The sequence below is a fragment of the Colius striatus genome, chromosome 2 (genome assembly GCF_028858725.1).
Source record: "Colius striatus isolate bColStr4 chromosome 2, bColStr4.1.hap1, whole genome shotgun sequence".
Taxonomy (NCBI): domain Eukaryota; kingdom Metazoa; phylum Chordata; class Aves; order Coliiformes; family Coliidae; genus Colius; species Colius striatus.
In genome coordinates, this window is record NC_084760.1 from 64,394,163 (window position 1) to 64,411,381 (window position 17,219).

The 17,219-nt window shown below is 42.9% G+C and overlaps 2 protein-coding genes across 6 annotated transcripts in view; both read left to right on the top strand.

Annotated features, from left to right (window-relative positions):
- Positions 1-6,490: 6,490 nt before the first annotated feature.
- Positions 6,491-7,441, top strand: GJE1 (gap junction protein epsilon 1). Its single transcript, XM_061989618.1, is given in 5 exon segments — positions 6,491-6,588; positions 6,590-6,655; positions 7,036-7,156; positions 7,158-7,286; positions 7,289-7,441. Coding segments are annotated over 5 exon segments (567 nt in total).
- An 8,813-nt stretch (positions 7,442-16,254) lies between these two features.
- VTA1 (vesicle trafficking 1) overlaps positions 16,255-17,219 on the top strand; it is a 38,656-nt gene continuing 37,691 nt past the window's right edge. For 4 of the 5 annotated variants that reach the window (XM_061990814.1, XM_061990815.1, XM_061990817.1 and 1 more), the window contains exon 1: positions 16,255-16,440. In XM_061990814.1, coding sequence (XP_061846798.1) covers positions 16,332-16,440 — 109 coding nt within the window. In that variant the 5' untranslated portion in view covers positions 16,255-16,331. Of the gene's footprint in view, positions 16,441-16,646; positions 16,902-17,219 lie in introns of those variants that run through there. The other variant, XM_061990816.1, reaches the window with a different exon arrangement.

Consider the following 17,219-nt stretch of genomic DNA (forward strand, 5'->3'; position numbering starts at 1 on the left):
TTCTAAGACCATTGATAGTTATGTTTCTGCAAACGGTTCAATCAGTCTTTTTGGTTCTCATTTGTTGGATCCAATATGTGTCTTAAATATTGTGACCCCAGAATATGGTCCTTTCACTAATTGATTTGAAAAATTGATTTATAGGTGAACAATACTTATCCTTTAGTCCACAGGATGGAATTCAGAAGGTTGAGCAGTTTGGAACATAATTGGTGGGAATTTATATTCCTTATTTTTACCTGCACCTGATACTGTCTACTCAATATTTTCAGAACTCTAAAGAGAAAGAAAACAAGCTTTGAAGGCTGTGAGTGTCTCCATCTTGAAGGAAACAAAAAGTTAGATTACACTTCTAACATCATTCAATGAGTACCTGTGTAAAGACAAGAGTAGATTCAAACAGCATGAACATAATTTCCTGAAGAGGAGGAGCAAAAGATCCACAGACCCTGAAAGACAATAGACAGAGTTCAGATCCCCACATACAAAGTGTTCATCATTCTCTTTTCAAACAAAAGAATCCATCCCATTCACCTCTTTGAATGTTATTTCACAGTACAGTTTACAGACAGTCTTTTCGTGCAGCTGTGACACAGTAGTTAGCACAACAGCAAAAGAGTGACACTGCTATGTCTCTTTACTGGGAAAGAGATTGTGCATAGGCTGACATCAGACAGCACAGACAGATCCTATCTGGGAATTCAACACCCCAGGGCAGGAACTGCAACAACGTGAAAACATAGGAGGTAAATATGCCTCATCAATAACTCCCAAATGTAGGGATGCAAAATCAGTCCGTGTGGGAATGAGGAACTCCATGCATCTCACAAACGCCCTCTGCCGAGAAGTTTTTAAGGGAGAGGAAGGCACCTTTCACATGTTTGTCCAGCTTAAGGTACTTGTTAATTCCAGGGCTAATTCTAGATTTGCACATCACAACAAAGTTTGTGTACTCCCATGAAGAGCCAAGCATATCTGACACCAAAACTAACTGCAGTAAATTCTTTATTAAGTACATATGTTTGCAAAACTAAACGAGAACTATGTTCAAATGCAACCCTGGAAGCGATCATGTTTGAAGACATGATCATCAGTCATGCATTAAAAAGAAACAAGGCAACCAACAAGGAATAAATAGTATTTGGTTTTAAACACTGAACCAAATCTTACATAAATTTTTGTAGTATCACGCATTAGACCTCTAGAGAAGGAGACTCCACACCCTCCCTGGGCAGCCTGTGCAAGGGCTCTCTCACCCTCACAGTAAAATAATTTTTTTCTTGTATTTAAGTGGAACTTTTTATGTCCTAGCTTCTTCCCATTACCCCTTGTCCTGTCACTAGACACAATAGAAAAAAATGGTGCTCTATCCTCCTGACATCCACCATTTAGATATTTGTAAATATTAATGAGATCCCCCTGCAGTTTCCTCTTCTCTAGACATTCAGAGTCAAACTATGTCCAATAGCAATACTATGTCCTTGGAGCACTGGTTGCAAGCAGGAGTTTGTGATCTCCCAGGCCCAGAAAAGCTGCACTAAACATCAACATGGAAATTCCTCTTTATTAAATCTACTTGGCTGGACATAGTGACTTTAGAAAGAAAGTTACAGTGATTCATCATGTCTATTTCTTAATTTTTCAAAATATGCTTTTCTAGATTAAACAGATTTCGTATAATTTTTTCACAAAGTGATTAAGAACACACATCTCTCCAGACTGAGCACTACAGCTGATCCTAGACCCTTGTGCAACAAATTAAAATGTTTTTTAGTCCATCCTTCTCAAGTCTCAGACTTTGCATCCTACCTGCTACTCTTGTGCTAAGCATAAACCAGTGTACAGTCAGGAAGATCTGAGGAAGCCAACTGCCTCCTAAGCCTACTGCCCTAGCTGAAGGGGAAGGATTCTCTATCTCGGGTCCAAATTGCAGTGGAGGCACCAGTCTTCAGCTACTAAAGGCCTCCACAGGGCCTAAGCTTCAATGTGGGGAACTCTGCAAACCAAAATGGAAACTCAGATGCTTCCAGCACTCGGCAAAGCTAGCAAGCTGGTGGAAGAGGCTGTTCTCCAAGATTTAGGCATGCAAGCTCTTTTGTCAGGTGAAACCTTACATTACTGACACAAGTTCATTTTTTGTGACATTTCATTTTGTGCCATTTTAATGGTGCCACTATTTCATGGCAGAAGGATAATAGATATCGTTCCATTTAACCACACTAATAAAGCAATGAACTAGATGTTTAACATTAAATATACAGTTCACTCCTCTAAGCACAACTGTGGCTTTATGTATGCATTTACTTTCCATTTAACTGTGGTTATTCAGTAGGATTTCAATGCATTAAAAGGTGTTGTGGTTTAACCCCAGCCAGAAACTAAACACTACACAGCCATTCACTAATGGGATGGGGGAGAGAATCAGAAGGGTAAAAGTGAGAAAAAACATGAATTGAGGTAAAGACAATTTAACAGGTAAAGTAAAAGCTTTGCACACAAGCAAAGCAAAACAAGGAATTCATTTATTGTTTCGCATCAAAAGGCAGATATTCAGCCATCCCCAGGAAAGCAGGGTTTCATCATGTGTAGGCATAACTTGGAAAGACAAATGCCATCACTTCAAATGTCCTCCCTTTCTTCTTCCCCCAACTTTATAAGCTGAGCATAACATTATATGGTCTGGCATATCCCTTTAGTCAACTGTGGTCAGCTGTCCTGGCTCTGTCTTCTCCGAGCTTCTTGTGCACCCCCAGCCCATTCACTGGTGAGGTAGTGAGAGGAACAGAAAGGGCCTTGACACTGTGCAAGCACTGCTCAGCAGTAACTAAAATATCTGTATATTATCAACATTGTTTTCAGCACAAATCTAAAACATAGCTCATACTAGCTACTGTGAAGAAAACTAGCCAAAACCAATGCAAAAGGTTAAAGATCTGTGGTGGTTTAGCCCTGGCTGGGTGCCAGATGCCCACCAAGTCGTAATATCACTCCCCCTCCTAAACTAGACTAGAGAAAAAATATAATGAGAGGTCTGTGAGTCGAAAAACAGACTCAGCGTGGGGAGAAAAGGTTTGATCTATTAATGAAAAATCAGAACAGTGAGATGAGAAATGAAATCAAATCTTATAACACCTCCCCCACCCCTCCTTCTTCCTGGGACTCCCAGTCACAGCGGATGGGGTTGCAGTCAGTTCATTACAGATGGACCTTGCTGCTGCTTCTTCTCAGGGGGAGGCCTCCTCACACTTCCCCTGCTACAATGTGGAGTCCTTCCCACAGGAGACAGTCCACATTACTGAGTTTCAACCTTGAGCTGAAAGCCAAGCTTAGTACTCACTTTGAAATAAGTGTGATATCAATATCTTTCATCCCATTTGTGCATACTAGACAACCAACAGAATGCGATTCCTGCAGATTCAAAACAATGATTTTCTGTCAAGAAAGTCCTAAGGAAGGTGTTGAGTTCCTTTAACTGGCTGCATTCAAAAAGGACTGCACAATGCCAGCTCCCATTTCAAGTTATCCTCCTAATGTGGTGTTATGAAGCACATTATTGAATACACAACAAAAGAAAAACATTGTTATCAGTTCATCCTAGTCCAAAGCTCCCCATGCTTCAGATCATATTGAACCACTTCAAAGAAACTGACAGCTTTATTGTGGGACCATTCATTGTGTTCAGTGGGGTTTGAGCGCAGACACCCAGGGGGTTGTATTGGGTTTATATTACAACTTCTCCTGAATTCTTTTTTTGTTTTTCAATGCAGCTATATTATTTATGTATTCCCAAAACTAATGCAGAGCAGTGTCATCTAACTCTTCTTTTAGAATCTTTATCACAGTACAGAAGTTCAAGTTTCTATACTATTGCTGAGGTCATACAGAGAATTATTTGTTTGCCTTAGGTTAGACCACTCAGTGTAGCAAAATCAAATGCTTCCTGACCAAACTTTGTGATTATTGTGGGTTCATGTTTAGTAATTAATGTGAAAATAATGGCTACTATACCAAGCACAACAAAAAGCATTGAAAGAGCTACCTCAGGTTAGAAACAAGGAACTTTTAAGTTTTCTCATGATGGCTTTTTCAAACATTTCTGTTTAAACAGATAGTAAAAAACACTAATACATTTAACAGTAGTTTTTCAATAATAATTCACTTTTTAAAAATAATTAAATTATCAAAATATTATTTACATTCAACATCTGTCAAGCATGCTGAGGTAATTTAGTAATTTTATAGTATTGAGGAAACATTAAAAATTGCTTTTGGATTATAATTAAGCTTCGTATGTATTATGAGTAGAAGAAAAACAGTTGACTGTAATCAAAATGATTGCATTTTTAGGAAGGCTGGTCACACATCCTGAGAACCACAGTATTTTATTGCAGATCATGTACCACTGTGAGATATTGTTGCTTTTAGTTCATTAGCTTTATGCAAGCCTCAGCATTCTCTCTATGTAGTGGAATAGCAGATTACATTAATAAAAGTTTAGAAACTTGGTCTCAGTGCTGCTAATACAGCACCTTTTACAGTCCTGCAGGAGATAAACAGATTTTTAATTAACTGCCTGAAAAAAAGGAGCTGTAGTAAATAACAGGTTTATTGAAGCACTTTTCACCTTCTTTATTACCTAGCTACTTCAGTAGATACAGGGAAGGTTCACAACAGGTGTTCCGATATTTTACAACAGTTATTCTAACCGTGCCATTAAGAACCACAGCAGACAAATTCCCACACAAAATGAATCGTGATTCCCATCTCTTCCCTCTTCCTGCCTATGTTTCTGTGCCTATTGAGCATACATCACAGAGGGGGATAACACCTTTTGTTATGCTAGCTTGAAGTCATGGTGCAATCAGTTCCAAAGGAGACTCTCATGAGTTTAGAGGCAAAAGAAAGAATAATTTGGTAGGTGGAATTCACTTTCCTGTGCATTCTTTCAATCCAGAATAAGCTACTGAGCACCAGAGACTGAACGGTGAGCTACCTTTTTCCCTCTAGTCTCCCATCTCCATCTTTTCTCTCTCTACCTTCCCATAGAACTCCCACAAGGTTGACACAAACGTGGCGAGATAACATCTCTGCAGCTGTTTACCAGCAGGAGTGTCTGGTGCATGCATGAGCTCGCACGCACAGCTCTTCTGGAGTTCTTTCAGCTGTTCGTGTGGAGCACCCTGGCAAATTGCTAACAGCAATTATCATCATGAAGTTATTTGTAGGAATATTGGAATGGTTAATATTATTTAGTTTCATTCAATTGCTGTTATTTCTTCGAAATCAGAACCTTGGACCTACATGTTCCAAGTTCGGTTGCATCCTTACTGTTCTGGGTGGTTTTTGTCTTTGTTTTGTTATAATTTGGTTAAAACCAAGCAATTAAACTCCGGATGGCGTAAATTGAACCTGTCAGCAGCCCAGGAGGCTGCCACTGCGTCCCGGCTCTCAGGGTCCCGACTCCTCCGGCCGGCGGCAGCCCCGAGAGGGCCGCGCCGGGGCTGAGGCTACCCCATCGCTCCCGGCCGGAACCTAGAGCGAGGGCGGGACCGCAACCGAGGCCGGGGCGGGAGGGAGGCGGCGCCGGAATGGCCCGATATTGGGGCCGGGATGGGGTGACGGTGGGTGCTGCGGGGCTGAAGAGCCAATGTATGGCAGCGGGGCAGGAGCAGGGGGGCACGCGCCAGCAGAGCGGCTGCTGAGGGTGCTGGCCGCGGCTTAGGGCCTGGCGGTCCTTGCGCTCGCTCCCTGCCCGCAGGCACGTTCCCCAGGTACACGCAGGGCTTCTCGGAGGGTTGTGTCAATACGCAAGGGAAGAACCGAGGCCGGAACCGGGAGCGAGGGGTCCGTCTCCGAACCGCGGGAGAGTCGCGCCGCGTCCCCCATACCCCGAGCATACGGTCTCACATATGTCCCCGGAGAGGACATGGTACCCACGTACCGCGAGACATCTGCCTGCGTGCTAGAAATGCCCCTCTGGGGAAGGTGAAATTTAATATGCAAGAATAAACGTCATTAGGTTTGCTGATAGGACGGCGGTCCTTGTTTTGACATCATCTGACATGACAAAAATCGATACAACAGCAAAATAAATGGACTGTCTGTTGAAGCCTTTTGCCCCATCTAGTGCTCTCTGCAACAGCAGAACACAGATAAAGGCAGTGTAACAAATTAACTTCAAAGTGCTGGACAAATGAATTTTTATATAAAATTAGTAGGAACAATAAAGTGTTCTAAGGTATTATTTTGTTAGAAAGCTCCTGCAGCCTTCACGGACAAACTTGCCTTTCATAACAAAATAAATATTTTTAATTTAAATGTTTCATTTTGAAATGAAAAAGAGCAAGTAAGCCTCCAACAATAATGCTCATCATTTTTATTTTCATGTTGAATAATCCTGTGATTTGCAACTCAGGCCAACAATAGCAATTGATGGTCTGATCTCTAAAGGTCCCTTCCAACCCCTACCATTCCATGATTCTATGATTCTATGATAAATGGCCAATTCCACACTCTTTTTCTCTGTTCACATGTTTTTCCCTGGCATTTGGGCTTTTCTGTTTATAGAAATGAGGCCTTGCATTTCATCTGACACTCAGAGAAGAAGGATTAGTCTTTTCTGTTACAACCAGTTCAGGCCCATAGCTCCTCAGGCTTTTGGGGTTTTTTTAATTGAAGAAATTCAATGTTAAGAAAATAAACTGCAAAAATTAAACATAACTGTTCCATATAAGAAGAAGTTACTGATGAGGTAATTATTACTTAAATTTTTCATTAATTATGTCCTTAATAAACATTCATCTGTGACTAAGTATAGTGTTGTGCTCTCCATCCTTCATAGCAACAACCCTCACATTTCAGAACTGAACTTTTAAAAATCAAACATAACGGTAATTTTTAACTGAATTGTAATCTAAGTGTTTAGATGTTTGACATATATTAAAACAGACTTGAAAAATGCTTCAATATGTACACGTTTTAGCTTCTCCAATGCAGTTGTAAATGATCTGACAACGGTGCTTCTGCAACATTTTGGGAATTCTGGGCATGACAGCTGGTGATCGTATCAGTACCTGGAGCTTTTTTTCACCTTTATGCTGTGTGTAAAAGCATCATTCAGGAAGATAACCTTCAAAAATTGTTCTATACGACACTGGTTTTATGTCTTCTCTGTTTTCTTAAGGCTTATACTTGAAACTGTGGGGATTTTTGGCTTCAGATTTAGCTTTGATTTCAAAGTAAACACAATTTACATGTGTGATGTGGGTGCACTGAAAAAACGTTTAACATTACCCAATGCATGGTGCCAGAGTACTTTGAAAAGACAATTTTTCTTATTGCAATGGACATGTTTACTGTGATTACAGTGATCTTGTGTGTTGCTGAAATTTTTGAGGTGTCGTGCAGAAAGGGTTTCTTTAAAACTCAGTGGTGTCAATGACTCCTAGTCATCTACCACCCTGTCCACCTGTGGTTTTTATAACATTGATTTAAAGTTGTAACAAAACAAACAAAACACCCCTTCCTGTCCTCTATGCAGTGTTGCAGAAGAGAACCACACTCATGATTACTGCTGCAAAGTAGACTCCTGACACTTACTCCTCATCTAAAAACTACCACATTATATGAATAATCTTTTTTTCCATGTCAAGACCAAAGACAATAAGACTTATAAGAGTTACATGTTTTCATGACCTACCACATACCATAGTTTTGTCTCCAGAGGAGTGTCCATGTGTAAGGAGGACATTATTTATAAAGGTATTTTTATCCACAGCTTCTCTGAACACATACAATTGGAGCTAATAAGGTTATTGACCTTCCAGGAAACACTATTCCAAATTTCTTAAAGGCTCTTATCACTTGAGGATTAAGCAATAATGGCAGATAATATTTGAGTACATTTTCTCAAGCAGTGCAACTGTCACAACCTGCCTCTCAGACTGCCCAGGGGCAGAGACTCCTGGTAAGGCTGTGGTGACAACATACTCAATTGATATCAGTTTATTCTGCAGCAGTCTGTGGTCTGCTAGCTGTGAATTTCCTTTAAAAAGTGAAAGACTAGCACAGTATTTTCTATGCTGACTGGAATGCCTTAACCACATTGTATTTTGGCTTAGAATGCAGAGGATCTTTACCAATTTTGTATGATCACAGTTTGAAGGGGTAAAGGGCTTTATGACTTAGCTTTGCATGAGAGGCTTAAAAGTGTCAAAAGAAAATCTCAGTTAAAAGTCTTTTGCTAGATCCAGTCATGCCGTGATATCAGAGAGAGTTTTGCTTGTGTGAGACTGCAGAATTAGGTCCACAGAATTTTTTGCTTTGTGTGTCATACCTAATTTCTTATTGCTCTGACTAAAGTTGCTAGAATAATAGCAGAAAAGAAGTCTGTACACTAAAATTAGTCCATGCAACAAGTGTATTTGGATAGGTTAGGTCTTGAATTTTATACAGGCATCAGATGTTTTTGTGTGTGGCAGTTTATTCTTATGGACTAACAGATATCTTAAACCTAGAAGTGTTTTTGTTCCTTGTGCTAAGTGAGGTAATGGAAAGAAAGCCAAAATGGATTTCTGGACTGGAAAGAGGAGGAGGTAGTTTCCTGAATAAAATAGATGAAAACACCAATCATAACACTTAGCTGTTTTCCATTTGTTTTTCAAATGCTCTCAATTTTTAGGTGGGGGGAGGGAAGGAAGATTTCTTCCTTCTCTTTTATAATTTTCTATGGCTATGAAATTGAACAATTTTTGTTCTGAATCTCAGTGAAACAAGAGACTCAGACTCGTCACTACTTAACAGTGATCCTGGAATCAACAAAGTCAAAAGGAATCCATCAGCATCCTTGGACAAAGTTTGAAGCCTGTAACACTGAAGAACGCCTTTGCTTCTTGAATGAAGTGTAATTTATGTGAAAAAACATCAGCATAAAAGCATAGAAAAATAAGATCCAATGACTGTATTTTGGTTCTTTCAGGAATATTTGGAAAACTCTGGGAAAAAGTTCTACAAAATGTTTTATCATCAACTGTTAATTAAGCGGCCCCAAACAAGGCTGGGTGATAAAAGCCTTGTAACCCTTACCCACAAAAGCAGACCTCATTACATAAATGGAACTGCATGATTTAGGTTTCTTGATTCATTCCAGGACATTTAAATGAAAGTGGATCACAACTGGATGTGTGATTATTTTTTTAATATGCTGATCAAGAACAAGATGATAAATTTCAATACATTCACCATTTAAAAGATTAATGCTCCATAGATGAGCAAGGATCTGCTGGGTCAACCCAGGCAGAAAGCAGCCATCTATGAGAGGTGGAAACAGGGGCTGACTTCTTGGGAAGAGTATAGGAACATTGCCAGGGCATGCAGAGGTGCAACTAGGAAGGCTAGAGGCCTTCTAGAATTGTAGTTAGCCAGGGATGTTAAGGACAGTAATAAGGCATTTTTCAAGTACGTCAGTAGCAGAAGAAAGACGAGGGAGAATACTAAACATGCTTCTAAACACTGAGGGTGCCCTGGTGTCTGAGGATGTAGAGAAGGCTGAACTACTGAATGCCTTCTTTGCTTCAGTCTTTATAGCCAAGGCCAGCCCTCGGGAAGTCCAGTCCAGCAAGGGTAACAGGATGGCCAGGACAGCAGAGGACTTGCCCTGGGTGGAAGAGGAAGAGGTTAAAGACTTGTTGGCCAAGCTTAAGGCTCATAAGTCCGTGGGTCCTGATGGGATGCATCCTAGAGTGCTGAGGGAGCTGGCTGATGTGATTGCTAAGCCTCTCTCCATCATTTTTGAACAATCATGGAGGACAGGCGAGGTGCCTGAGGACTGGAGAAAGGCCAATGTCACTCCAGTCTTCAAAAAGGGCAGGAAGGACAACTCAGGAAACTACAGGCTGGTCAGCCTCACCTCCATCCCTGGAAAGGTGATGAACAACTCATCCCGAGTGTCATCACTAAACATATGAAGGAGAAGATGGTTATCAGGGGGAGTCAACATGGCTTCACCAAGGGGAAATCCTGTTTGACTAACCTGATAGCCTTCTATGAGTGCCTAACTGGCTGGCTAGATGAGGGGAGAGCAGCAGATGTCATTTACCTTGACTTCAGCAAGGCTTTTGACACTGTCTCCCGTAACATCCTCATCAGAAAACTCAAGCAGTGTGGTTTGGATGAGTGGACAGTGAGGTGGATCAAGAGCTGGCTGAATGACAGAGCCCAGAGGGTGGAGATCCATTGCACAGAATAGAGTTGGAGGCCTGTGGCCAGTGGAGTTCCACAGGGATCGGTTCAAGGGCCAGTCTTGTTGAACATCTTCATCACCGACCTGGATGAGGGGACAGAGTGTACCCTCAGCAAGTTGGCTGATGACACCAAACTGGGAGGACTGGCTGATTCCCCAGAAGGCTGTGCTGCCATTCAGCGGGATCTCGACCGGCTTGAGAGTTTGGCAGAGGAACCTCATGAGGTTCAACAAGGGCAAGTGCAGAGTTCTGCACCTCAGTCAAGGAACAACCCCATGCACCAGTACAGGCTGAGGATTATCTGCTGGAGAATAGCTCTGTAGAGACTTGGGAAACTTGGTTGATAACAAACTAACCATGAGCCATCCCTCATGTCCAAGAAGGCCAATGGTACTCTGAGATGCATCAAGAAGAATGTTTCCAGCAGGTCGAGGGAGGTTCTGCTCCCCCTCTACTCTGCCCTGGTGAGGCCTCATCTGGAGTCCTGTGTCCAGTTCCGGGCTCCTCAGCTCAAGAGGGACAGGGAACTTCTGGAGAGAGTCCAGCGCAGGGCCACCAAGATGATCAAGGAACTGGAGCATCTTTCATATGAGGAAAGGCTGCAGGATCTGGGACTGTTCTGTCTGGAGAAGACTGAGAGGAGATCTCATTAACACTTACAAATACTTAAAAAGTGTATGTCAAGAGGATGGGGCAACACTTTTTTCGGTAGTGTCCAGTGATAGGACAAGGGGTCATGGACAAAATCTGGAACATAAAAAGTTTCATTTAAAATTAACGGAAAACTTTTTTTCCTATGAGGGCGAGGGAGCCCTGGCACAGCCTGCCCAGGCAAGATGTGGAGGCTCCTTCTCTGGAGGTTTTCAAAACCCACCTGGACATGGTCCTGAGTGACCTGATTAAGGTGAATCTGCTTTAGCGGGGGGGTTGGACTAGATGATCTTTAGAGGTCCTTTCCAACCCTACCATTCTGGGATTCTGTGAAATTACATATTGCATTTGTAAACAAAAAAAAAAAAAAAAAATCCCAAACCCAAATAATCTCAGTACTAGACTCCAGATTTGTCACACTGAAAGCACTAGTGATGATGAGAGGGTCTTCTGTCATATGAAGTAATCAACCAACTGTATACAAAGAATACTTCATTACGGTTTCAGTTTGTAGGTAATGATCATTCAAATTTTATTAAGCTGTAGGCAGTTATTAAATGTATCACATACATGTAATTTGCTATGCAGAGTTTCCATATGAACAAAAAGTGTTAATTACACTGAGGAACCTGAGGCAACCTCTATTAGCCTAATTCATGCAGGCACTCTGGAAAGAACTCTAAATATTTCTAAATATGATCCTTAGCATAAACAAGTGTTCTATACAGTCCTGTGGCAATAGGGAGTAAAAAGTAGGAAAGGCTTTAATTATTAAAATGGAATTTGAACATTACCTGTGAAAGAAGGGGTAACTGAGAAGACATTCTATACCAGATCAAATATGTACTGGAATATAATGGAGACTTTTCATCAATGTTACTGATTCCAAACTGCTAACATCCTATGCTAGATTTGATTAGATTTATTTGGAGAAAATGCTGTCCCCAGCCAGTGGAGAAAACATGGTCCCTCGCCTCCTCAGTACCTCTTAAGTTCAGGATGCTGCCACTACTTCTGATCTGCTGACATAAGTGCCTATATCCAATCTGGCAAAGACAACACACATTAGGATACTGCTATAAGTTATGATAAAACTGGGGGAACTGGGGCTGAAAAGTCTAGAAAAGAGAAGACTGAGGAGGGATCTTATTAATATTTACAAATATCTAAAGGGTGGGTGTCAAGAGGTTGGGGCATCCCCTTTTTCTATGGTACCTAGCAACAGGACAAGGGGTAATAGGATGAAGTTGGAACACAAAAAGTTCAATTTAAATATAAGAACAAACTATTTCACTGTTCAGGTGAGGGAGCCCTGGCACAGGCTGCCCAGAGGGGTTGTGGAATCTCCTTCCTTGGAGGTCTTCAAGACCCGCCTGGACATGTTCCTATGCGACCTGATCTAGGTTGACCTGCTTCTTCAGGAGGGTTGGACTAGATGATCTCTAAAGGTCCCTTCCAACCCCTACCATTCTATGATTCTATTATTTTTTCCCTATGGAGATAAGTTATATGTCATCTTAAATATATGTTCATTCAAGACTCTCATATTTATGCAGCATGAAACTAGTAATTTGATATCTGCAAGTATTAGAAATGGGATACTAAACTGGGGACAATGGCTGACATCAGAAGGCTGTGCTGCCATTCAACAAGACTTGGACAGGCTGGAGAGTTGGGCAGAGAGAAATCTAATTAAATTCTCGCTCTCCTCTACTCTGCCTTTGTGAGACTGCATCTGGAATATTGTGTCCAGTTCTGGGCCTCTCAGTTCAAGAAGGACAGGGAGCTACTGGAGAGAGTTCAATCCAGAGCCACCAAGATGATGAAGGAAGTGGAGCATCTCTCATGGTGAAAGGCTGAGGGAGCTGGGGATCTTTAGCTTGGAGAAGAGGAGACTGAGGGGTGACCTCATTAATATTTACAAATACGTAAAGAGTGGGTGTCAGGAGGATGAAGTCAGGCTGTTCTCAGTGATGTCCAATGATAGGACAAAGGGCAATGGGTACAAGCTGGAACATAAGAGGTTCCAAAGATATATAAGGAGGAATTTATTCACTCTGAGGTTGATAGAACACTGGAATGGGCTCCCCAGATGGGTTGTGGAGTCTGCTTCTCTGAGGACATTCAAAACCCACCTGGATGAGTTCCTGTGTGACCTACTCTAGGTGGTTCGGCTCTGGCAGGGCTGTGATCTTTCAAGGTCCCTTCCAGACCCTGAGATTCTGTGATAAGAATCACTGTGCTAACTTCTTGTTTGCATAATATACTATGTGCTTTGGTCAACACATATTTATTTTTTGTTGTATGCATCAATATCCATCTGGAATTATTATTTGCAGTTTAAACTTGTAATCTCAAGTTAAAAAAAAATATTTAGAAATGGAATGCAATAGATACATATTACTACTAAAAAGAAGAATTTACTCTCATGTGCCAGGTACGATTGTGACCAACTGTATTCAAATCACAATCAAACATTTGTAAAAACAGCTTAATTACATCCTTGTCAGTTTTTTCACTGGTGCTTAATATTTTCAATGCTTAGTGTTCTTCTTTTGTATATTTCAAAATACTTTACAAAGGTGAATAGAGTGCCAAAACCCTTGTCTCCTCAAGGGGGTTCTCTGTTTCCATCAAGAGCCTTGCAGATTCAGGACTGTCATAAGACTGCCCAAGGACCCCTGGGGAGGCTCTAGGAGCTGGATTACCTTTGACCATGTCCTTCCCCTTGGTGGTCAAAATGTGGAACATATTAAAATGTTTTCATTAAAATGAGACACAGTGCAGATTTTTTTTCCTGCATTTCCTGTAAAATTAAAATTGTCAAATACCTTCAGTTTTTCATTTAAAAACAAAATGTACATTATTGCCTATAAAAGGCAGTATGTTTTTCTGTGACTGATTCTGTCATTAGTTTTTGGAACGTACTGATGCAGATATTACGTCCATGTAAAAAAAAAAAAAAAACATTTCCCCATGGTTGTCAACACTTCTCTTTTCTATATTTGCCATTTGTTTTCCTGGCACTCACTGTATTCTCAAGTGCCTCTAAACTTTTCTTTGTCCTAGTCTTACAAACTTATACCAGTTTTATAGTCATTTACATTGCTATCTATCAGCTTTCTTCTACCCTCTGAGATTTATAACATGCCTGCATACATTTCTGTGCACTGATTTTAGATCAAATGCTTACCAAACATTTGAGATGATCCTGAAGGCTTTTTTTTTGCCATTATGAAAAGAATTATATAATACACTTGGGATTCTTTGATTCAGTTCTACTTCTTTACACATTGAACATGAAGTTCTGTTTCCCAGAACACAGTAGGAAGTATTTTATTTGCTTACATCAGGGTGACATAAGTGCTTCTTTGACTTTTTCATTGTTTTCCCCCATACCCTAGCTGCCTCATTATCACAGATAGCATTCAAAGCAATCCCCAGCTCATGTATTTGCAGTCGGTTTTGTCTCTAGCTGGACACTGTGCCCATTTTAGTTGTCCCTTAACAGAGTCGTAATTCAACATCTTCAGAACATTGTCTCTTCAACATCTTCACTGAAACAAACTAAATACATGCAGTAACACAATTGCTTTTACATCAAAGGTATGGTTGCTGTGGGCCAGCCAACTTCTAATACACCACAACATACCAGCCATCCAACCATTCCTTCTGTTCCTTTCTTGTCTTCTTTTCTTCTATTCAGCTACCATTTCCCATTTCCCTTCTGTATTCTTTTCAGCACTCTCCCAACTCTCCCACAACAGCAATGAGAAAATGTAGCCACCTTCCCCACCCATGCCTCCTTGCAACACCATCTTTCTTTATGCCCTGAAGCACTGACATTCTCTTGCCTTGCACACAGACATTTTGAGACCAGGAGAAAGTTCAGCAACAGGGCCATTTAAAAATCATTTAACTATGCTGTTAAAATGAGAAGATGACAGACACCAGAGTAATTTCTATTGCAATTTGTGATCCATTTGAAACCATTTTTCTTCAATGTTTCCCATTTATTTTGCTGTTCTTATCCACTCAGCAAAAAGATAAATCCCTAGAGGTTCCTCCAAGAAGCAGCTATCTGGAAAGTGGTGATCCTATGAGATATTCTTTCCAGGGCTATTGGACCTGCTGACAGCTGCAGAGAAGCAGGCCAGTCTGGTGAAACACTATTAGCCAGGCTATGGCAGCACAAGGCTTCCGCAGTGAGCAGCAAGAGGACAAAGAGAAGAAGCCCAGGAATGGTACTGTAGTTCAGTGCTTGAGGGCCTCCTAGACCTCTGATAAGACATGGAGGAGGCCTTTTCAGTCTGAGATGGGTTTTTTAGCAAGACCCTGACCAGCTTGAGAGCTGGGCAGAGAGGAATTTCATGAGGTTCGGCAACGACAAGTGCAGAATCCCATATCTCAGGAGGCGCAACTCCATGCACCAGTACAGGTCGGCAGTTGAGTTGCTACAGATGAGCTCTGTACAGAGAGACCTGGGAGTTCTGGTGGACAGCAAACTAACCATGAGCCAGCAATGTGTCCTCGTGGCCACTAAGGCCAATGGCCAGGACATCAAGGGTGGTTCTCCTCCTCCTCTACTCTGCCCTGGTGAGGCTTCATCTGGAGTCCTGTGTCCAGCTCTGGGCTCCCCAACTCAAGAGGGATGGGGACCTTCTGGAGAGAGTCCAGCACAGGGCCACCAAGATGACTGGAGCATCTTCCTTACAAGGAAAATCTGTGGGATCTGGGACTGTTCAGCCTGAAGACTGAAAGAGGCTCTCATCCAAAGTACCTAAACAGTGTATGTCAGGAGGATGGGGCAACAGTTTTTTCTGTGGTGTCCACTGACAGGATTAGGGATAATGGACATAAGCTGGAACACAAGTTCCACTTAAAGACAAGGGAAAACTTCGCTGTGAGGGTGAGGGAGCCCTGGCATGAGCTGCCCAGGCAGGGTGTGGAGTCTCCTTCTCTGGAGGTTTTCAAAACCCGCCTGGACACATTCCTGTGTGACTTGATCTAGGTGGACCTGCTTCTACACGGGAGTTGGACTAGATGGGGGGTTGGACTTCCCCAGGGAAGGTCCACGTGGCTTTTTGGGCAGATGTGCCAAAGGACGGGACAGAGAAGGGCTGTGGAGGCTGCAGTTGTTCTGTCCTGGAGCGCAGGGTCCAGACCGCCCCGAGGACCTCTCCGGCCGGACAGCAGCGGCTCCTGATACAGGCGCGAGGACCGGCCGGGCAAGGCCCACGGATCTCGCCCCGCCGCCCGCCTCCTCCCAATCAGCAGGGGGCGCTCTTCCCAGGAGCACCGCCACGGGCGGCAGCCCCCTCACCGCGCAGGCGCCCCGTGCCGGAAGCGGAAGCGGCCGGCGCCAGCCCCGGGACTCAGCGCTGTGGTCATCCGTCCGTCCGTCAGCTGTTGTTACTGCTGCCCGTCGCTACCCGCGCGATGGCGGCCGCGGCGCTTCCCCCGCTGCCGCCGCAGTTCAAGAGCATCCAGCACCATCTGCGAACTGCGCAGGAGCTAGACAAGCGCGAGCCGGTGGTGGCGTACTACTGTGAGTGAGGCGGCCTCAGCGCCTCTCCGCCCCGCCGGTTCCCGGGCCCGGCCCGGCCCATCTCATCCTGCCCTGCCCTCCCCTGTCCTGTCCTGTCCTGCCCCCGTTCCCCACGGCTGGGGCCGCACCGACCCCCAGCCGCCAATCGCAGCTCATCTCTCCCCGCCTCCTTCCGGCCGCCTGGCTTGTTGCGTTGCGCGGAGTGCTCGTCGGGTGTACAGAGAAGTGAGAGCGGTGGGGAAGCCCCACCTATTGGGGTGGTACGGGATGTTCACGGCCTCCCTTGTTACAGCTGCCGTTGGAGCTCCGAGTAGCAGTCCATCTTTCACGTGCTGTGTGTTTGCAGAGTTAAGCCTCTTTGCAGTCGTAGTGGATATGCCAGCAGTCTAAATACTAAATGCATACGTGTGCGCACGTGTGTAGAATCAAGCCTTCTGTCTGTATCGGGATAACCCTAATAGGTACCGCAAAACCATAACATTTGAGAGTCTTTTCAGAGCTTTTGTCATGCTAAAAAGACCTCCTCTATGCCCTGTAGTTGTATACGTAATTTGGGTTTGAGAATTTTTAATCCTTTGGGGAGTGTTCATTTTGTTTTCCATCAAACATTGTCACTTCTTCGGGGTTTTCTAAGTGTGAGACTGGGTGGCTCTTGTTTGTTTGTTTCCTTAAGTGCTGCAAAAATCTTACCGTAAATCTTTCACGTTAATATGTAAAATGCTAACTTGTGATTTCTAAGCCAATGGTCATCAAGGTAATTTGTCAGCCTTTCTAAAAGG